Genomic DNA, 22,194 nt, shown 5'->3' with positions numbered 1-22,194 from the left:
AGAAGTGAGAAAGCAACAGATATAAAGCTGGAAGTTGGCAGCTTTTGCTTTTTCTTTTCCTTTCCTTTTATTTTGAGACGGAATCTTGCTTTGTTGCCCAGGCTGGAGTGCAGTGGCACAATCTTGGCTCACTGCAACCTCTACCTCCCGGGTTCAAACGATCTGCTGCCTCAGCCTCCCTAGTAGCTGGGATTACTGGCGCGTGCCACCATGCCCAGCTAATTTTTATAATTTTAGTAGAGGGGGTTTTGCCATGTTGGCTAGGCTGGTCTCGAACTCCTGACCTTGTGATCTGCCCGTCTCAGCCTTCCAAAGTGCAGGGAATACAGGCATAAGCCACTGTGCTGGTCAACTCTCTTTTTCACACATAGACACCACACACACATGGTCACCCAAGATCTCTGATGGAGTTGTGTAAGGAGAGCAATGTTGTTTCTATTCCTGATAACACAGCATTCATTCTGTAACTCATGAATCAAGGAGTACTTTTCAGCTTTCACGGTTTGCTCTTAAGAATTTTTCTGGGTGTGGTAGCTCCTGTCTGTAATCCCAGCACTTTGGAAAGCCTAGGTGGGGAGATTGCTAATGTCCAGGAGTTCCAGACTAGGTTGGGCAGCATAGCAATACCCCATCTCTAAAAAGGTTTTTTTTTTTGAGATGGAATCTTGCTGTTGTCACCCAGGCTGGAGTGCAGTGGCATGACATCAGCTCACTGCAACCTCCGCCTCCTGGGTTCAAGCAATTTGCCTCAGTCTCCTGAGTAGCTGGGATTACAGTTGCCCACCACTATGCCTGGCTAATTTTCTTTTCTTTTCTTTTTTTTTTTTTTTTTTGAGACAGAGTTTCGCTTTTGTTACCCAGGCTGGAGTGCAATGGTGCCATCTCAGCTCACCGCAACCTCCGCCTCCTGGGTTCAGGCAATTCTCCTGCCTCAGCCTCCTGAGTAGCTGAGATTACAGCCACGTGCTACCATGCCCAGCTAATTTTTTGTATTTTTAGTAGAGATAGGGTTTCACCATGTTGACCAGGATGGTCTTGATCTCTTGACCTCGTGATCCACCCGCCTCGGCCTCCTAAAGTGCTGGGATTACAGGCGTGAGCCACCACGCCTGGACCCGCGTGGCTAATTTTTTATATTTTTAGTAAGACAGGGTTTCACCATGTTGGCCCAGCTGGTCTCAAACTCCTGACCTCAGGTGATCTGTCCCTCTCGGCCTCCCAAAGTGCTGGGATTACAGGCAGGAGCCACGGCACCCGGCACAAAGGATTCTTAAAAAGATTTTTTAAAGAATCTAAGTGGGTGTAGTTATGTGTACCTGTAGTCCAAGGAGGCAGAGGCAGGAGTTTGAGGCTGCTCTATGAGTTATGAACCGGCTACTGCACGCCAGCCTGGGTCACTAAGCGAGACCCTGCTGGTAAAAGAAGAAAATAATTGACCCTGAAGATGTGAAATCTCATGCTAAAAAAACTTCAACAGATGAAGACTGGCTTGTTATAGATGAGCAAAGAAGGTGGTTTCTTGAGATGAAATCAAATCCTGGTAAAGATACTGCAAATATTGTTAAAATGATAAAAGATATAGAATGTATTACATTAACTCAGTTGATAAAACAACCGCAGGGCTTGAGAGGAGTCACTGTAATATTGAAGTAAGTTTTTCTGGCTGAGCTCAGTGGCTCATCCCAGCACTTTGGGAGGCTGACATGGGCAGATCACCTGAGGTCAGGAGTTTGAGACCAGCCTCACCAACATGGTGAAATCCCGTCTCTATTAAAAAATACAGAAATTAAAACAAAACAAAACAAAAAATACAGAAATCAGCCAGGTGTGGTGGTGCCCACTTGTAATCCCAGCTACTGGGGAAGCTGAGGCATAAGAATTGCTCGAACTCTGGAGGTGGAGTCTGCAGCGAGCTGAGATCGTGCCATTGCCTGGATAACAGAGGAAGACTCTGTCTCAAAATAAATAAATAAATAAATAACAAAAGTTTTTCTGTGGGTAGTAAATGCTGGTTGGACAGCGTCAGATGCTATGGAGAAGTCATGCAGGAAAGGAGAAGCCCATCAGTGTGGCTGACTTCATTGTCTTGCCACAGCCACTCTAGCCTTCAGCAGCCATCACCCTAGTCAGCCAGTAGCCATCAGCATCAAGGCAGAACCTTCCACCAGCTGAGTGTTACAACTTGCTGAAGGCTCAGAAGAGCATTAGTATTTTTTAGCAATAAAGTATTTTTAAATTAAGGTATGTATATTGTTTAGACACGCTGTTAGACACTTAATAGACTACAGTGTAGTTTAAACATAAATTCATGTGACTTGCTTTATTGCAGTATTTTTTTTTGCAGTGCTCTGGAACTGAACCCACAGTGTCTTCCAAGGTATGCCCGTACCTGAAATGTGCATAAGAGACAAGTCTATAGAGGTGGAAAGTAAATCGGTGCTTGACTTGGGCCGGGGCTTGGGTAAATGTGAAGTGATTGTTAATGGGTTTGGGGCTTTTCTTTTTGAAGTGATGAAAATTTAAAATGATGATGATGGCAGAATTCTGTGAATATACTGAAAACCGTTGAATGGTACTCTTTATTTTTTTGGAGACAGTCTCGCTCTGTCACACAGGCTAGGGTACGTCTCAGACCCGGGAGGCTTACTGCAACCTCCGTCTCCCAGGTTCAAGTGATTCTACTGCCTCAGCCTCCTGAGTAGCTGGGATTACAGGCGCCTGCCATCATGCCCGGCTCATTTTTGTATATTTAGTAGAGATGGGATTTTTGTCTTGTTGGCCAGGCTGGTCTTGAACTCCCAACCTCCACCCGCCTTGGCCTTCCAAAGTGCAGGGATTACAGGCCTGAGCCACCACGCCTGGCTGTTTTTTTTTTTTTTTTTTTAAAGAGACGGGGTCTCACTATGTTGCCCAGGCTGGAGTGCAGTGGCTATTCACAGGCACGATCCCACTACTGAATAGCATGGGAGTTTTGACCTGCTCTGCTTCTAACCTGAGCCGGTTCACCCCTCCTTAGGCAACCTGGTGGTCCCCCACTCCCGGGAGGTCACCATATTGATGTCGAACTTACTGTGGACACCCGATTGGCATAGCGCACTACAGCCTAGAACTCCTGGGCTCAAGAGATCCTCCAGCCTCAGCCTCCCAAATAGCTGAGACTACAGGCACGCACCGCCACGCCCAGCTACACTTTATTTAATCTATCCAAGAAAAATCAAAGCATGCACACAAAAACCTGTACACAAATGTTCATGGCAGCATTATTTATAAGAGCCTCAAAATGGAAACAGACTAATGTCTACCAGCTGATAAAGGGATAAATAAAAGGCAGGCTAGGCATGGTGGATATTATTCTACAATAAACAGGAATGAGGTACTGATACATGCTACAACATGAGTGGACCTCAAAACCAGCCACAGAAGACCACCTACTTTGTGATTCCATTTGTGTGGAATCTCCAGAATGGACAAACCCATAGAGGCAAAGATTTCGTGGATGCCAGGGGCTGGATGCTGGATGGGATTAGGGGAGAGAGTTACAGTGGAGTGACTCCTAAGGGGTATGGGGTTTCTTTGATGAAAGTGTAAAGTTAGGCTGGTGATGGCTGCACAATTATGTGAATATACTAAAACCCATTGAATTGTACACTTTATGTTGGTAAACTGCTTTTTGAGATGGAATCTTGCTCTGTCGCCCAGGCTGGAGTGCAGTGGCGCCATCTTGGCTCACTGCAACCTCTGCCTCCCCAGTTCAAAGGATTCTCCTACCTCAGCCTCCCAAGTGCTGGGATTACAGGCGTGCACACCACCACACCAGGCTAATATTTTTTTTTTCCTGAGACGGAGTGTCACTCTTGTGGCCCAGGCTGGAGTGTAATGGTGCAATTTTGGCTCACTGCAACCTCTGCCTCCTGGGTTCAAGTGATTTTCCTGCCTCAGCCTCCCAAGTAGCTGAGATTACAGGCACATGGCACCACATCCAGCTAATTTTTGTATTTTTAGTAGAGACAGGATTTCCCTATGTTGGCCAGAGTGGTTTCGAACTTCTGACCTCAGGCGATCCACCTGCCTCAGCTTCCCAAAGTGCTGAGATTATAGGTGTGAGCCACCAGGCCCCAGCCTTACATTGGTACATTTTATGGTATATAATCTCAATAAAATGGGAGTGGCATAGTGCTTCCTTGGGAAGAAATTTCTCCCGTGTCTGTCTGACAGACTGGGAGGAAGCAGGGCCACTGAGTCCTTCACTAGACTAAGTTCTCAGAATCTAGAGGCCTTGGGCTGCTTCCAGCTAAAGTTGGGCTGACCTGGCTGAGCTGTGGAGTGTGCAGGAAGTCCCAGAGCCCTGTGGTAGTGGATGGGGAAAAGGATGGCTGCATCCATTTGGTCCTGTCTTTTTTTTTTTTTTTTTTGAGATGGAGTTTTGCTCTTCTTGCCCAGGCTGGAGTACAATGGCATGATCTCGGCTCACTGCAACCTCTGCCACCTGGGTTCAGACAGTTTTCCTGTTCAGCCTTCCAAGTTGCTGGGATACAGGCGCCCACCACCACACCCGGCTAATTTTTTGTATTTTCAGTAGAGACGGGGTTTCGCCATGTTGGCCAGGCTGGTCTTGAACTCCTGACCTCAAGTGATCCATCCGCCTCAGCCTCCCAAAGTGCTGGGATTACAGGTGTGAGCCACCGCGCCTGGCCATTTGCTCCTGCTTTTAAGGGATGTGCCCTTTTCCCCGATCCCCTTCTTGTGGAACCCCAGGACCCCAGATATCTATTGAGTCTGTGCCCCTGTCCAGGAAATGCCCCTCATCTTGAGGTCCTAGAACTGTGGGAGAGGGTGGCCTGGGCATCCTTGGCCTGGTGAGTTCCAACCTTTGTAGAGATAGAGAACAAAGTCTATCACCACCTTCACTGGATGGGACTGTACTTCTTTCTCCCAGGAAGCTTGGGTGGAAGGGGCATTGGAGCTCAAATCCAGCTGGCGGCCTCAGAGTTCAGATCCAAGTGGCCTGCCTCCTCCACTACTCAGCCTAACCAAGCCATGTCCTAGGTGTGGGCTGCTCCCTGGTGGCCAGATAGGGAAGGACTCATTCCTCCTTTGGCGAGGTGGGCTGGGATCTGAGCTGGGCTGTGTAATAGGCAGGCAACTGCATTAGAAGGGCATTAGAGACGAAGGAATCCTAGGGTATTCTGGAGTGCATGAGCAGAGGAGTAAGCTAGCCAGGAGCAAAAGATGAGATGAGCTGGAGAGAATGCAGAGAGCCCAGCCAGTTTGCTTCACACACACTACAGGAAAAGTAATGAGTTGTGTCACATGGTAAAGGATCAGGCTGGGTGTGGTGGCTCACGCCTGTAATCCCAGCACTTTGGGAGGCTGAGACGGGTAAACCATGAGGTCAGGAGTTTTGAGACCAGCCTGGCCAACATAGTGAAACCCTGTCTCTACTAAAAATACAAACAATTAGCTAAGTGACAGAGAGAGACTCTATCTCAAAAAAAAAAAAAAAGTAGTTGCGCAGTAGTGCTAGCGAGTTCGCGTTTTGGTTGTCGGACCCGGCAGCCGCTTTTGGTGCTAAGCTGCTAGGAAGCCCCTCTCGGCGAGCTCATTGGAGCTTGAACCCATTGTCACCCCTCCGACTCACCGGCAAAAAAAAAATGGTTGAAGCAGATCACCCAGGAAAGCTCTTCATTGGTGGGCTTAATACAGAAACAAATGAGAAAGCTCTTGAAGCAGTATTTGGCAAATATGGACGAATAGTGGAAGTACTCTTGATGAAAGACCGTGAAACCAACAAATCAAGAGGATTTGCTTTTGTCACCTTTGAAAGCCCAGCAGATGCTAAGGATGCAGCCAGAGACATGAATGGAAAGTCATTAGACGGAAAAGCCATCAAAGTGGGTGGAACAAGCCACCAAACCATCATTCGAAAGTGGTAGACGTGGGCCACCTCCACCTCCAAGAAGTAGAGGCCCTCCAAGAGGTCTTAGAGGTGGAAGAGGAGGAAGTGGAGGAACCAGGGGACCTCCCTCATGGGGAGGACACATGGATGACGGTGGATATTCCATGAATTTTAACATGAGTTCTTCCAGGGGACCACTCCCAGTAAAAAGAGGACCACCACCAAGAAGTGGGGGTCCTCCTCCTAAGAGATCTGCACCTTCAGGACCAGTTCGCAGCAGCAGTGGAATGGGAGGAAGAGCTCCTGTATCACGTGGAAGAGATAGTTACGGAGGTCCACCTCGAAGAGAACCGCTGCCTTCTCGTAGAGATGTTTATTTGTCCTGAGAGATGATGGGTATTCTACTAAAGACAGCTATTCCAGCAGAGATTACCCAAGTTCTCGTGATACAAGAGATTACGCACCACCACCGCGAGATTATACTTACCATGACTATGGTCACTCCAGTTCACGTGATGACTACCCATCAAGAGGCAATAGCGATAGAGATGGATATGGTCGTGATCGTGACTATTCAGATCATCCAAGTGGAGGTTCCTACAGAGATTCATATGAGAGTTATGGTAACTCACGTAGTGCTCCACCTACACGAGGGCCCCCGCCATCTTATGGTGGAAGCAGTCGCTATGATGATTACAGCAGCTCACGTGACGGATATGGTGGAAGTCGAGACAGTTACTCAAGCAGCCGAAGTGATCTCTACTCAAGTGGTCGTGATCGGGTTGGCAGACAAGAAAGAGGGCTTCCCCCTTCTATGGAAAGGGGGTACCCTCCTCCACGTGATTCCTACAGCAGTTCAAGCCGCGGAGCACCAAGAGGTGGTGGCCGTGGAGGAAGCCGATCTGATAGAGGGGGAGGCAGAAGCAGATACTAGAAACAAATAAAACTTTGGACCAAAATCCCAGTTCAAAGAAACAAACAAAAAGTGGAAACTATTCTGTCATAACTACCCAAGGACTACTAAAAAGAAAAATTGTGTTACCTTTTTTAAATTCCCTGTTAAGTTCCCCTCCATAATTTTTATGTTCTTGTGAGGAAAAAAGTAAAACATGTTTAATATTATTTGACTTTATGACATTGCTTTTCAACAAGCAAATGTTAAATGTGTTAAGACTTGTTGTACTAGTGTTGTAACTTTCCAAGTTAAAGTGTCCCTAAAGGCCACTTCCTATATGATTTTTCCCAGTAAGTGAGGCAAGCAGTTCTAAGATCTTCCACAAAACATCTAGCCATCTAAAATGGAGAGATGAATCATTCTGCCTATACAAACAAACTAGCTGTTAGAGGGTGGTTGGGGTATGCTACTCATAAGATTTCAGGGTGTCTTCCAACTAAAACCTCCATGATCTCAGTATGAAAAACCTGAAATCAGATGCCTATGTAAGGAAATAATCACCCAGTAAACCCAAAAATGCAAATGGATAATGCTGGCCATTTTGCCTTCCTGACATTTCCTTGGGAATCTGCAAGAACCTCCCCTTTCCCCTCCCCCAATAAGACCATTTAAGTGTGTGTTAAACAACTACAGAATACTAAATAAAAAGTTTGGCCAAAACCAACCATGAAGCTGCAAAGGTGCTTGCTCTTACTGTTTCAAATTTTTGCAACTCTGTAGTGTCTCACTTTTAAAGGAACAGCTTGATTGCAAAGGAGAAAATAGATAAGCAATGAAGTTATCTCCAACTTCCTAAAGGCTTATGACTTCTAAAAAGTGAATCTATCAGCATTCCACATCAGATTTAAAGCATCAAATGCCTGTGAAACAGCAAAGATGGTTGAGGATTATGCTCATTTTGGTCGTGGAGTGCTGATTTATTCACAGTAGATAAAGCTGGCAGTAAGAGAAATCAAAGGCTAAGAGTTGTTGAAGCAGAAGGCGGCTGATTGTCGATAAGTCACTACAGTTGCACAAGCAGTACTGTCAGAATTGGTTTGGTGCAGGCAATAGATTTTTGCCTTCAGGGGTTCCTGTGGATCTGAGGAAGGCAGAAGTGTTGATTAACACTCATAACTAGGGAGTGAGTGGTAGTTACTTAAAACAAGTAACTGACCAAATGGAGAAGGGGAAGTAATTAAGGCAGTTGGTAAGTGGAGGTAGTCAGGAATTTCTTGTGGTTCTTTACATAGATTGTACAGCTTTGGCTTTCATTTTGTTTAGCTAAAGTCATGGGGACAACAATTTAGAACTTAAGTTGAATTATAAAAATGATGGATATAAGTGGTAGCTCTATCTAGTGAAGTGTCTGTCAGTAAGTGAAACATTTTTTGGTGGTAGCTTATCCAGAAACAGTTTAGTTGTAGAATAAAACAGTGATGCCTGGAAAGTAACAACCATGCTGAGATGGCAAGCACACTGGAAACAATTAGGCCACCTGGCTTTTGTTTGCTGTATTGTTTTGTAAGCCTGCTTTATGTCCCAGTCTTAGAAACAAGTTTTAGTGTATTGCTTTGGAGACTAGAGCCAATAGCATAATGTTCTGAAAGGAAACAGACTTGAGTTGTTGGAGTAGAGGAACTAACTCAACTTACAAGATTTTTTTTGTTGTAATTATGGCACTGTCCTGTTTTAACATTTGCAACTAGGGAGAGTAAGTACAACATTTTAAACTCTCATTTGAAAGACGACTACTAATCAACAGACCACAAGGGTAATGACCAAATTTATGTGGTTGTTGCACTTCCATAGTTGTCTTAGCCCAGTCTTCCATACTCAGGATTACTTGGGTTAAAGCTTCTGTGAGGACCTTTTGGTTCTTGAAATATCCTAAATATTTCAGATCTTTAGATACCCTAAAGATAGTATAGGATATAGAGATGGTACCAGATATGGATGAATATTAACGTCAAAGCAAGGAGAATGTTAAAATGACCAGATACCTGTTTCATAGTTTACTGACCTAGCAGATGTGTGGAAAAAGAATCCGATCTTGATTCTTTTGGTTTATACTGGTTGTAATAAAACAGAATGATAACAGAAAATGTTTTTCTTGTTTAACTGGTAGTTGAACATAGAACTTGGGTATTTAGATCTCTTTTCACTTTTTGGAATGTTTTGTATTGAAACTTAATAAAACTTTAACATGGCAAAAAAAAAAAAAAAAAAGTATTTCACTCAGTGTCCCTGAATCTTCCCCTCTCTCCCACAACCACTGTTTACAGAGCCTTAAAATAAAACAAACGAACATGATAATGTGTTCTCTTGCTCTGTTGCCTGGCCTGGAGTGCTGTGGTGCCATCTGAGCTCACTGCAGCCTTGACCTCCCAGGCTCAAGCGATCCTCCCTGCTCAACCTCCCAAGTAGCTGGGATCACAGGCGCATGTCACCATGCCAGGCTGATCTTGGTATTATTTGTAGAGAAGGGGTTTTGCCATGTTCCCAGGCTGGTCTTGGACTCCTAGACTCAAGTGATCTGCCTGCCTCAACTTTTTATGATCAGGCGCCACCACAATGGGCTAGATTTTTTTTTTTTTTTTTTTTTTGAGTCAGGGTCTCACTCTGTTGCTTGGCCTGGAGTGGGGTGGTGTGATCATGCCTCACTGCAGCCTCAAACTTCTGGGCTCAAGCCATCCTCCCGCCTCAGCCTCCTGAATAACTGGGACCGCAAACACAGGCCACTGCACCCAAATAATTTTTGCAGAGATAGGTTTTTTTGTTTTTGTTCTTTTTTTTTTTGAGACGGAGTTTCGCTCCCGTTACCCAGGCTGGAGTGCAATGGCGCAATCTCGGTTCACAGCAACCTCCGCCTCCTGGGTTCAGGCAATTCTCCTACCTCAGCCTCCGGAGTAGCTGGGGTTACAGGCACGCGCCACCATGCCCAGCTAATTTTTTGTATTTTTAGTAGAGACTGGGTTTCACCATGTTGACCAGGATGGTCTCGATCTCTTGACCTCATGATCCACCCGCCTCTGCCTCTCAAAGTGCTGGGATTACAGGCGTGAGCCACTGCGCCCTGCCCTGTTTGTTTGTTTTTAAGATGGGGTTTCACCATGTTGGTCAGGCTGGTCTTGAACTCCCAACCTCAGGTGATCTGCCCACCTTGGCCTCCAAAGTGCTTGGATTACAGGCGTGAGCCACCACGCCCGGCCAGACGGGGTTTTTTCGTGGTCTTGATCACCTAGACTCAAGCGCTCCACCTGCCTCCGCCTCCCTAAGTGCTGTGATTACAGGTGTGAGCCATCACATCTAACACACCTAGTGCAGTCCTTCTAAAGACTCTCCCAGCGCCCAAGCAGCCTTACTCAAGCACTCCCTGATCAGATAGGCAACCCGATAAATTGCATTGTCTGAGGCAGAGCAGCAAGAACCCTGCTCTGGGAGTTAAGAGTTCCCGGATATAGCACAGAGCTGCTCTCCTTGCTAACTAGTTACTAATCTTGCCCAAGTCACTTCCTTCCTCTGGCTCTGTTTCCCAATCTGTAAAATTGTTACTGGAAGGGAGTCCTAGTCCAGACCCAAATGTGAGGAGAGCAAAAATCACACCCTCCCCAAACAAAAAGTTCTTATCTGAGCAATTTAGATAAGGAGCAATCTAAGGTGCAAAGACCACACCTGTTGACCATCAGGCCATTGGGAGGCAAAACTCCTTGTCTGGGGAATTTAGAAATAATCAAGGCCTGGCATGGTGGCTCACACCTGTAATCCCAACACTTTGGGAGGCCAAGGCAGGTGGATCACTTGAGGTAAAAAGTTCGAGACCAGCCTGGCCAACAGGATGAAACCCCCGTCCCTACAAAAATTAGCCAGGTGTGATGGTGCGTGCCTGTAATCCCAGGTATTCAAGAGGCTGAGACAGAAGAATTGCTTGAACCCGGAGGCAGAGGTTGCAGTGAGCTGAGATCAGGCCACTGCACTCCAGCTTGGGTGACAGAGGGAGACTCTCAAAAGAAAAAAAAAATCAAACTTCCCTGGTATTTAAAGTCAGCATCTGATTCCAGGCCTCTTTTAACATTTATAAATAACTAAAATTTCTATACATTTATTTTTAAATACAAAAAACACTTTATTTCTCACAGTTCTGGAGGCTAGGAAGTCCAAGATCAAGGTGCTTACAGAATCAGTGTCTGGTGAGGGCTCATTTCCTGCTTAATAAGCTGTGCCTTCTCACTGTGGTTTCACAAGGTAGAAGTGGGTAGGGGCTTCTCTTTGGCCTCCCTTATAAAGGCACCAATCCCATTCCTGAGGGCTCTGCCCTCACAACGTAAAGTTTCTATGCATTTATGCCATGCTGAAACTCATTTTACAACCCTAAGTCTCCGCCTTAAGGTCCATATATGCTCCTTTTTTTTTTTTTGAGACGGAGTTTTGCTGTTGTTACCCAGACTGGAGTGCAATGGCACAATCTTGGCTCACTGCAACCTCCGCCTCCTGGGTTCAAGCAATTCTCCTGCCTCAGCCTCCCGAGTAGGTGGGACTACAGGGCGCACCACCATGCCCAGCTAATTTTTGTATTTTTAGTAGAGACGGGGTTTCACCTTGTTGACCAGGATGGTCTCGATCTCTTGACCTCGTGATCCACCCGTCTTGGCCTCCCAAAGTGCTGGAATTATAGGCGTGAGCCACCTTGCCCAGCCATCTTTTTTTTTTTTTTTTTTTGAGACTGAGTTTCGCTCTTGTTGCCCAGGCTGGAGTGTAATGGCTCATTGCAACCTCTGTCTCCTGGGTTCAAGCAATTCTCCTGCCTCAGCTTCCTGAGTGGCTGGGATTACAGGGGTACCCCACCAGGCCCAGCTAATTTTTGTATTTTTAGTAGAGACAGGGTTTCACCATGTTAGCCAGGCTGGTCTCCAACTCCTGACATCAGGTGAGGTGATCCACACGCCTCAGCCTCCCAAAGTGCTAGGATTACAGCCTCCCAAAGTGCTAGGGATTACACCCAACCAGTGGTAAATTATTTTTACCAACCCTTGAGTTGACCACTTCTCCGTGCAAGAGCTCTGACACGTCACCCGGCAAGAGTGTTGTTGGATCTCAAGCAAGAAAGAATTCGGGGCGAGTTCATAAAGTGAAAGCAAGTTTATTAGAGAAGTAAAGAAACAAAAGAATGGTAACTCCATGAGCAGAGCAGCGGTATGGACTGCTGGTTGGGTATTTTTATGGTTGTTCCTTGAGTATATGATAAACAAGGGGTGGGTCATCCATGAGTTTTCCAGAAAAGGGGCAGGGATTCTCCCCCCCAACTGAGGGTCCCTCCACTTTTGGACCATATAGGGAAACTTCTGGACATTGCCATGGCATTTGTAAGCTGCCTGGCACTGCTGGGAGTGTCTTTAGCATGTTTAATGCATCATAATTAGCGTATAATGAGCTGTGAGTGAGGACAACCAGAGGTCACCTTCCTGACTCTCTTGGGTTTAGCAGGTTTTGACTGGTTTCTTTGCTGCATCTTTGGTTTTGTTTTGTTTTTTAAGACTGAGTTTTGCTCTTGTTGCCCAGACTACATGCAATGGTGCAATCTGTGCTCACCGCAACCTCTGCCTCCAGGGTTCAAGTGATTCTCCAGCCTCAGCCTCCAGAGTAGCCAGGACTACAGGCATGTGCCACCATGCCTGGCTAATTTTGTATTTTTAGCTGAGACCGGGTTTCTCCATGTTGGTCAGGCTGGTCTTTAACTCCTGACCTCAGGTGATCCACCTGCCTCGGCCTTCCAAAATGTTGGCATTACGGGCGTGAGCCCCCGCGCCCGGCCGCTGCATTCTATCAGCGGGGTCTTGTGACTTTGTATCTTGTCTGAGCTCCCGCCTCATCCTGTGACGAAGAAGGCCTAACCTCCTGGGAATGCAACCCAGCAGGTCTCAGCCTCATTTTACCCAGCCGCTGTTCAAAATGGACTCACTTTGGTTGGAAACTTCTGACAAAATGACAGCTCCTGTCATGTTGCTGCTGCTGCCAATGGACAGCCCTTAACGTGCCTACCAGCCCTGCTCCATGGCCGGCCTGGGCTCACATGGCCCCGTTCCCTCCTCCAACTTCCTAGCCCGTTAGTTCCTCAAATCTGCAAGCTCTCTGCCCTCCCAGGGCCTTCATAGATGCATCTCTTCTGTCTGGAAGGCTCTTCCTCTCCCTCTTCTAGCCAATTCCTATTCATCCTTGAGTTTCAGATTAAAATTCACTTCCTTTGGAAGCCTTACCCTTGCACTTCTTGGCAGCATCACAACTGTGATGGAGATCCTTTGGTTTCTAGGTCATCCCCTGACAGGGACGGTAGGGACCGTCTATCTCGTTCGTTCATCCGTAGGGCAGTAGCAACGGCAGTACCTGATGGAAAATAAACTCTAAAGTGTAGTTATTAGACTGTTGGATGGATGGAAGTTATTTGCGTGTGAAAGCGCGTTTTATCTAAAGGCGTTCTGTGAGGGCCAGCGGGTCCCTTTCGGCTCTGGACGCTTCAGGTTGCCTGGATCACGCACTCCCCACCGCGTGCGGTCACTAGACACCCTCAAGGGCTCAGCCTGGGACCCGGAAGCCGATACTCCCGGCCCGGAGGCCGGGCTTGGCCTTCGGGTCCACGTGGCCGGAGGCCCGCAGCTGATTGGACGGGGGCCGCTCCGCCCCCTGGTAGTCACGAGCCCCCGCCCGGCTGAGGCCATGGAAGTGGTGGCCGTGGCGGTAGGGATCCTGCTCCTGGCTGGGGCCGGGGGCGCAGCAGGCGACGAGGCCGGGGAGGCGGTCGCCGTGCGGGCGCTCGTGGCCCGGCTGCTGGGGCCCGGCCCCGCGGCAAACTTCTCGGTGTCAGTGGAGCGCGCTCTGGCGGCCGAGCCGGGCTTGGACACCTACAGCCTGAGCGGCGGCGGCGCGGCGCGGGTGCGAGTGCGCGGCTCCACGGGCGTGGCGGCCGCCGCGGGGCTGCACCGCTACCTGCGCGACTTCTGTGGCTGCCACGTGGCCTGGTCTGGCTCTCAGCTGCGCCTGCCGCGGCCACTGCCCGCCGTGCCTGGGGAGTTGACCGAGGCCACGCCTAACAGGTACCGCCCCGCAGCTCCCCCGCGTCCGCCCGAGGCGCCCACCCCCTCGCTGAGCCGCTGCCACCGCAACCGGGAGGCTGAGTGGGGAGCGCTGGCAGGAAGGCCCAGCATCGCCGCCCCCAGCAGCTGTGTGACCTTGAGCCAGCCACTCTGCCTCTCAGAGCCTCGGCGGGCCCACCTGCAAAACGGAAAGAAGACGCTTACCGTGCAGTGTTATTGTGAGGATTTGCACGATGATGGGCGTAGAATTTGTGGTGCAAAATTGGTGATGTGTGAATTTTCTTCCCTTCCTCCCACACCTCTGAACCTGCGGACTGAGGAAGGACGTCCCTCCCCCACCTACCCACAGGCCTGTGTTGCAGCTCCTGCCACACTATGGAGTGATCTGTTCACACAACTGTCCTCCCCCTGCCCACCTGTTAGACTGGGGGTTGGGACCCCTGTTCCAGGAAAACACCGTACAGAGGAGGGGCTCTGGCAGTGTGGCATAAAAGTGGAATATGCCACCCAAATACCTTCCAGGCTCGAGGGCCCTGGGGTAGTACAGGGGCGAGTGCCTCAGAAGCCCAGCCCAGGTACCTGGTCCCAGCTCCACCTGGGGTGGGCCCCAGCCTGAAGCAGTAGGGCCGTATTTGGAGCCCCTCTCCTCACCTCCAAGTGGGGGATAGGAGAGTTGTCCCAGGGCCGTGGACCCTCCAGAGTGGGATGCTCCTCAGCTCATCACACTGCCCGCAGGTACCGCTATTACCAGAATGTGTGCACGCAAAGCTACTCCTTCGTGTGGTGGGACTGGGCCCGCTGGGAGCGAGAGATAGACTGGATGGTGCTGAATGGGATCAACTTGGCGCTGGCCTGGAGTGGCCAGGAGGCCATCTGGCAGCGGGTGCGTGCCCACTGTCCCCTCCCCACCCTCCTGCCCTGGCAGGAGCCTCCCTAGGTGCCTTCACGTGCCCCTCAGCACGGGCACAGTGTGTCTCCAGAAGTGCTTACAGCTTGCACCATGGCTCCAGCCTCCTAAAAACTGAGGCTTCCAGTTTGACAAGTGGGGCTCCTTCCCCTCATCTCCCCTATGTGGCTAATCACCGGGTCCCTTGGATCCAACTCAGGGGCAGCACTAGATCTGCCTCCCTGGAAGCCTCTGTTTTACACCAGCTGCTCCAGGCACTGCTTAAGCTCTTCACACAGCCGTCCTACCCTTCCATCTGGCCCCCTGGCTCCATGAAGCCTTCTAAGGACTTCCTCTTGGAGGAAAGCCCCTTTGTGCCCCATCTCCTCACCTGTGCGACAAAGGTGGCACAGTGAACTCACCTACTCACAGGTCTCTTTCCCTGGGCTGTGGGCTCCTTGCTGGCAGGGGTCAGATTTTGTCTCAGTAGCCTTAGCGCCCAGCACAGAGACGCAATGAGTGAATGGTTGTTGAATGAATGAATCAATGGATGCAGATGAATATATTTCCATGTGTGGGAATCCCTTTCCTCCTCAGGTGTATCTGGCTTTGGGCCTGACCCAGGCAGAGATCGATGAGTTCTTTACTGGTCCTGCCTTCCTGGCCTGGGGGCGTATGGGCAATCTGCATACCTGGGATGGCCCCTTGCCCCATGCCTGGCACATCAAGCAGCTTTACCTGCAGGTGAAAGGACGGAAAAGGGAAGGGGTGGAATCGGTGACAGATGGTCCCAGGCCCAGGGAGGGTGGTATTTAGCTGGCCCTGGGGCCCTTCACTGAGCCAGGGGGACTCCATGTGTCCTGGGTGATGAGGGCTACCCCTTAGGACAGCAGTGGCCATGCTCACCACCGTCCCTTCCATTCCTCCAGCACCGGATCCTGGACCGGATGCGCTCCTTCGGCATGATTCCAGTGCTACCTGCGTTCTCGGGGCATGTTCCCAAGGCTATCACCAGGTGAGGTTCCCCTCGCCCCCTCCACTTAGAGAGGACATTTTATTCCCCTCTAGAACATGACTTAAGAACAGGACTTAAAAACTTAAGCTCTGGGCCAGGCATGGTGGCTCATGCCTGTAATCCCAGCACTTTGGGAGGCTGAGATGGGTGGATCACCTGAGGTCAGGAGTTTGAGACCCAGCCTGGCAAACATGGCGAAACCCCATCTCTACTAAAAATATAAAAGTTAGCCGGGTGTGGTGGCGTGCACCTGTAATCCCAGCTACTCGGGAGGCTGAGGCAAAAGAATTGCTTGAACCCGGGAGGCAGATGTTGCAGTGAGTCGAGAACGTGCCAATGCACTCAAGCCTGGGCAACAAGAGTGAAACTCCAACTCAAAAAAAAAAAAAGAAACAAACAAACTTAAGCTCTGGATGTAAGCCTGGGTTTAATTTCTGGCTCTGCTGCTAAGTAGCTGTGTGACTTTGGGCAGATGACATGACTACTCTGTGCCTCAGTTTCCTTACTTGTAAAATGGGATCTCTCCCTTACTTTGCTGTAGGGTTTATAATTATCTCTTGATCTATCTGTTGACGTTGCACAGAGTGCTAGCACATGGCAGCCCTGCAGGGCACAGTGGCTCACACCTGTAATCCCAGCACTTTGGTAGGCCGAGGCGGGTAGATCACAAGGTCAGGAGTTCAAGACCAGCCTGGCCAACATAGTGAAAACCCGTCCCTATCAAAAATACCAAAATTAGCTGGGTGTGGTGGTACATGCCTGTAATCCCAGCTACTCAGGAGGCTGAGGCAGAAGAATTGCTTGAACCCAGGAGGCAGGGATTGCAGTGAGCCAAGATCACGCCACTACATTCCAGCCTGGGCAATAGAGGCTCCGTTAAAAAAAATAAAACAGTCCTTATGAGTGGCAGCAGTGGGGGCTCCAGTGTTCCCTGTCCCTCCTGCTCCTCTGTGCTACCCAGCCATCCTCTCTCATGTCATTGGGAAAAGTCTTCAAGGCCCACCTGAGACCTCCCCTCCTTCAGGAAGTCTTGCTGGTGTCCCCCATGACCTCCTTTGCACCTACCCGTGTCTGGCTCCCACACTCTCACAGGACTTCATGCCTGCCACTGACCTCCCTGCCTGCCTATTCGCTGCCATCATCAGGTGGCAGGAAACTCACTCGTTCATTCACTGAACTTTCTCCAGCTGTTTGGGGCTGCCAGAACTGGCTCTGTGCTGGGCCCTGGGAGGCGGCAAGAACTGTGCCTAAGTGTTACCCCCAATAGGAGAGAGATGTTGGCTGAGGGGTACAATGGGGTGTCAGAGACAGGAATATATGTGGGTTCCCATCTCCTCAGCCAGGAGAGGGGCAGGAAGGGCCCAGGGCAGAGCCCAGTCTTGAAAAAGGAGCATTGCTTGGCTGGGCACAGTGGCTCACACCTGGAATCCTAGCACTTTGGGAGGCTGAGGCAGTGGATCATTTGAGGTCAGGCGTTCAAGACCAGCCTGGCCAACATGGTGAAACCTTATCTCTACTAAAAATACAAAAATTAGTTGGGCTTGGTGGTAGGTGCCTGTAATCCCAGCTACTTGGGAGGCTGAGGCAGGAGAATCACTTGAAGCCAAGGGGCAGAGGTTGCAATGAGCTGAGATTGTGCCACTGACTCTAGGCTGGGTGACAGAGCAAGACTCCTAATTAAAAGAAAATTAAACACTGCATGTTCTCATAAGTGGGCATTGAACAATGAGAACACATGGACACAGGGAGGGGAACATCACACACCAGGGCCTGTCATGGGGTGGGGGCTGAGGAGAGGGAGAACATTAGAACAAATACCAAATGCATATGGGGCTTAAAAGTTAGATGATGGGATGATGGGTGCAGCAAATCACCATGGCACATGTATACCTATGCACCAAACCTGCACATTCTGCACATGTATCTGAGGACTTCAACTATAATTTAAAAAAAGAAAGAAAAAGGAGGGAAGGAGGGAGGGAGAGAGAGAAAGAACGGAAAGAAGGAAGGAAAAAAGGGAAGGAGGGAAGGGGAGAGAGAGAAAAAGAAATGAAAGAGGAGTGTTACCTGATTCAGGCCATAGGAAGGGGAGAGATAGTGAAAGTTTTCCAGAGAAGGTGGCCAGGGAGGGAGAGGAAAGGGCTATGCAGAGAGCACAGCCTGTACAAAGCCATAGAGATGAGAGAAACCAGGTGTGCCCTGGGAGCTGTGGATGAGTTGGTGAGGCTGGTGAGGGTCATGAGCCAAGATGAATACAATGGCGCTTCCCTGAAATGTCTGAGCTTTTGCTCCCCACTAGGGTGTTCCCTCGGGTCAGTGTCACCCAGATGGGCAGTTGGGGACACTTCAACTGCTCCTACTCCTGCTCCTTTCTTCTGGCTCCAGAAGACCCCATATTCCCCATCCTCGGGAGCCTCTTCCTGCGAGAGCTGACTAAAGAGTTTGGCACGGATCATATCTATGGGGCCGACACTTTCAACGAGATGCAGCCGCCCTCCTCGGAGCCCTCCTACCTTGCTGCAGCCACTGCTGCCGTCTATGAGGCCATGATTGCAGGTACAGTGCCTGCGGGAGGAGGGAGAGCCTCCCAGACCCTCGTAAAGAAGGGGGTAGCAGATGTCAGTAGGGGTTGGGCAGAGGGACTGGAATAATGCCTCGCCGTAACACACAGCACTTTACAGTTTACTGAGTGCTTGTACGTACGCGTCGTCTCAGTGAATCCCACTGTGGTTGAGAGGTGAGCTCTGGAGGCCAACAACCTGGGTCACACATGGCACTCTTGTTTCCTGGACGTGTGGCTTATGACTCATGACCTCCCTCCCAGTGTCTCAGTTGCTTCCCCTGTAAAATGGGACTACCTCATAGGTAGACTAACGCCTGGCCCAGAGTGAAGGCCACTAAGGTCTAGCTAGGAACAAGGGTTTTGTTTGGTCTTCGCGTGGTCGCTGAGGTCGGCACTGCCGGCAGGAGGTGAGCGGATATGCCTCAAGGCGGTAAGTGCCCATCCTGCTACAAAACCGTGAGGCCAGGGCTGCTTCTGCCACTTACAAGGAGGAGCAGAGGGCGCCCAAGTCAGGAATGAGTTAGTGGTGAGGCCTCTGTGTTGGCCAGGAAGGGAACAGACCAGCTCAGCCTTTCTTGAGCAGCGCTGCTCCAGGTGTGACCCAAAACCAGCAGCAGCAGCACCCCGAGCTGTGAGACTGCAAATTCTCGGGCCCTTCCCCAGACCTGAAGCAGAAGCTCCATTTTGTTTTGTTTTGTTTTGTTTTTGAGACAGTCTCGCTCTGTCACCCAGGCTGGAGTGCAGTGGCGCCATCTTGGCTCTTCACAACCTCCGCCTCCCGGGTTCAAGCGATTCTCCTGCCTCAGCCCCCCAAGTAGCTGGGATTACAGGCACGTGCCACCATACCCGGCTAATTTTTGTATTTTCAGTAGAGATGGGGTTTCACCATGTTGGCCAGGCTGGTCTCAAACTCCTGACCTCAGATGATCTGCCCATCTTGGCCTCCCAAAGTGCTGGGATTACAGACGTGAGCCACTGCGCCCGGCCAGAAAGCTCCATGTTTTAAGGAGCCCTGGGCCAGATGCGGTGGCTCATGCCTGTAATTCCAGTATTTTGGGTGGCCGAGGTGGATAGAACACCTGACGTCGGGAGTTTGAGACCAGCCTGACCAACATGGAGTAACCCCGTCTCTACTAAAAATACAAAATTAGCCAGGCATGGTGGCACATGCCTGTAATCCCAGCTAGTCTGGAGGCTGAGGCAGGAGAATCCCCTGAACCTGGGAGGTAGAGTTTGCAGTGAGTAGAGATCACGCCATTGCACTGCAGCCTGGGCAACAAGAGCAAAAGTCCATCTAAAAAAAATTAAAAATTAGGTTAGGCACAGTGGCTCACGCCTGTAATCTCAGCATTTTGGGAGGCTGAGGTGGGCAGATCACGAGGTCAGGAGTTCAAGGCCAGTTTGGCCAACATGGCGAAACCCTGTCTCTACTAAAAATACAATAATTACCTGGGCGTGGTCATGAGCACCTGTAATCCCAGCTACTCAGAGCTGAGGCAGGAGAATTGTTTAACCCAGACCTGGGAGGCAGAGATTGCAGTGAGCTGAGGTCACACCATTGCACTCCAACCTAGGCTACAGAGCAAGGCTCCATCTCGGAAGGAAGGAAGGAAGGAAGGAGGGAAGGAGGGAGGGAGGGAGGGAGGGAGGGAGGGAAGGAGGGAAGGAGGGAAGGAGGGAAGGAGGGAAGGAGGGAAGGAGGGAAGGAAGGAGGGAAGGAAGGAGCTCTCTGGGTAACTCTGATGTTCCCTGAAGCTTGCTGAACCCTGTCCCAGAATTTTCAGGGGGAAGAGATGGGGATGGGGCAGCATATGTGGGATGGAGCGTCCCGCTGGTGGGGCTCGTGCAAAGGCATGCCCCGGTATAGACAGAGTCGTCCATAGAGTGGGGTGAACATTCGCTGGCCCCTTTCCTCTCATCACTCCTCTTCTGTGTCCCCCCACCTCCTGACCACAGTGGATACTGATGCTGTGTGGCTGCTCCAAGGCTGGCTCTTCCAGCACCAGCCCCAGTTCTGGGGGCCTGCCCAGGTCAGGGCTGTGCTGGGAGCTGTGCCCCGTGGCCGCCTGCTGGTTCTGGACCTGTTTGCTGAGAGTCAGCCTGTATACATCCGCACCGCCTCCTTCCAGGGCCAGCCCTTCATCTGGTGCATGCTGCACAACTTCGGGGGCAACCATGGTCTGTTTGGAGCCCTGGAGGCCGTGAACCGAGGCCCAGAAGCTGCCCGCCTCTTCCCCAACTCCACCATGGTAGGCACCGGCATGGCCCCCGAGGGCATCAGCCAGAACGAAGTGGTCTATTCCCTCATGGCTGAGCTGAGCTGGCGAAAGGACCCAGTGCCAGATTTGGCGGCCTGGGTGACCAGCTTTGCTGCCCAGCGGTATGGGGTCTCCCACCCGGACACAGGGGCAGCGTGGAGGCTCCTACTCAGGAGTGTGTACAATTGCTCCGGGGAGGCCTGCAGGGGCCACAATCACAGCCCGCTGGTCAGGCGGCCATCCCTACAGATGAATACCACCATCTGGTACAACCGATCTGATGTGTTTGAGTCTTGGCGGCTGCTGCTCTCAGCTGCTGCCACCCTGGCTGCCAGCCCCACCTTCCGCTACGACCTGCTGGACGTCACTCGGCAGGCAGTGCAGGAGCTGGTCAGCTTGTACTACGAGGAGGCGAGGAGCGCCTACCTGAGCAAGGAGCTGGGTTCCCTATTGAGGGCTGGAGGCATTCTGGCCTATGAGCTGCTGCCGGCGCTGGATGAGGTACTGGCTAGTGACAGCCACTTCTTGCTGGGCAGCTGGCTGGAACAGGCCAGAGCTGTGGCGGTCAGTGAGGCCGAGGCTGATTTCTATGAGCAGAACAGCCGCTATCAGCTGACCCTATGGGGGCCAGAAGGCAACATCCTGGACTACGCCAACAAGCAGCTGGCGGGGCTGGTGGCCCACTACTACGCCCCTCGCTGGCGCCTCTTCCTGGAGGCGCTGGCTGCCAGTGTGGCCCAGGGCATCCCTTTCCAACAGCACCAGTTTGACAAAAATGTCTTCCAACTGGAGCAGGCCTTTGTCCTCAGCAAGCAGAGGTATCCCAGCCAGCCGCGAGGAGACACTGTGGACCTGGCCAAGAAGATCTTCCTCAAATATTACCCCCGGTGGGTGGCTGGCTCTTGGGGATAGATTCGCCACCCCTGGGCCTTGCTTTCTGCTAACTCCAGGCCAGGGCAGGTTTCCAGGGCCTGGAGTTGGACAAGCATCACAGGGTATCCCAGGCCTGGGAGGAGGCCCCACGGCCTGCTGGTGAGTCTGGCCTCGGGGGAATTGGAGGGAAGTGAGCTGCCCTTCACCACCACCCAAAGTGTGGGATTAAAGTACTGTTTTCTATCCACTTAAACTGATGAGTTACTGGGTCTGCCAGAATGAGGTCACTGCTGCCACGCTTGGGAGGACTCAGGGCTATAGCATGGCCCCTGGGGTGGACCTGTTCTCCCATCCCTTGCCTCATGCCACCCCCCCTTTTTTTTTTTTAAATAGAGTCTTGCTCTGTTGCCCAGGCTGGAGTACAATGGCACCATGTGGCACGGCAATGGCCTCCTGGGTAGCTGGGACTATAGGTATGCATCGCCAACGCCTGGCTAATGTTTTTTTTCTTCCCTGAGACAGAGTCTTACCCTCACCCAGGCTAGAGTTCAGTGGAGCAATCTCAGCTTACTACAACCTCTGCCTCCTGGGTTCAAGCAGTTCTCCTGCCTCAACCTTCCACATAGCTGGGATTACAAGTGTCTGCCACCATGCCCAGCTAATTTTTGTATTTTTAATAGA

The 22,194-nt window shown here is 50.6% G+C and overlaps 1 protein-coding gene and 1 pseudogene across 1 annotated transcript; both read left to right on the top strand.

Annotated features, from left to right (window-relative positions):
- The first annotated feature begins 5,506 nt into the window (after positions 1–5,506).
- LOC100409856 (RNA-binding motif protein, X chromosome-like) lies at positions 5,507–7,018 on the top strand (annotated as a pseudogene).
- A 6,492-nt stretch (positions 7,019–13,510) lies between these two features.
- On the top strand, positions 13,511–21,766 carry LOC100389648 (N-acetyl-alpha-glucosaminidase). Its single transcript, XM_035301531.3, has 6 exons — positions 13,511–13,918; positions 14,654–14,801; positions 15,402–15,548; positions 15,734–15,819; positions 18,119–18,375; positions 20,339–21,766. The coding sequence occupies exons 1-6, from the start codon at positions 13,542–13,544 to the stop codon at positions 21,550–21,552; spliced, it is 2,229 nt and encodes a 742-aa protein (XP_035157422.1). The 5' UTR covers positions 13,511–13,541; the 3' UTR covers positions 21,553–21,766.
- The last annotated feature ends 428 nt before the right edge of the window (positions 21,767–22,194 follow it).

Source organism: Callithrix jacchus, chromosome 5 (assembly GCF_049354715.1).
Source record: "Callithrix jacchus isolate 240 chromosome 5, calJac240_pri, whole genome shotgun sequence".
In the NCBI taxonomy this organism is placed as follows: domain Eukaryota; kingdom Metazoa; phylum Chordata; class Mammalia; order Primates; family Cebidae; genus Callithrix; species Callithrix jacchus.
This window is presented reverse-complemented; position numbering and strand designations above follow the sequence as displayed.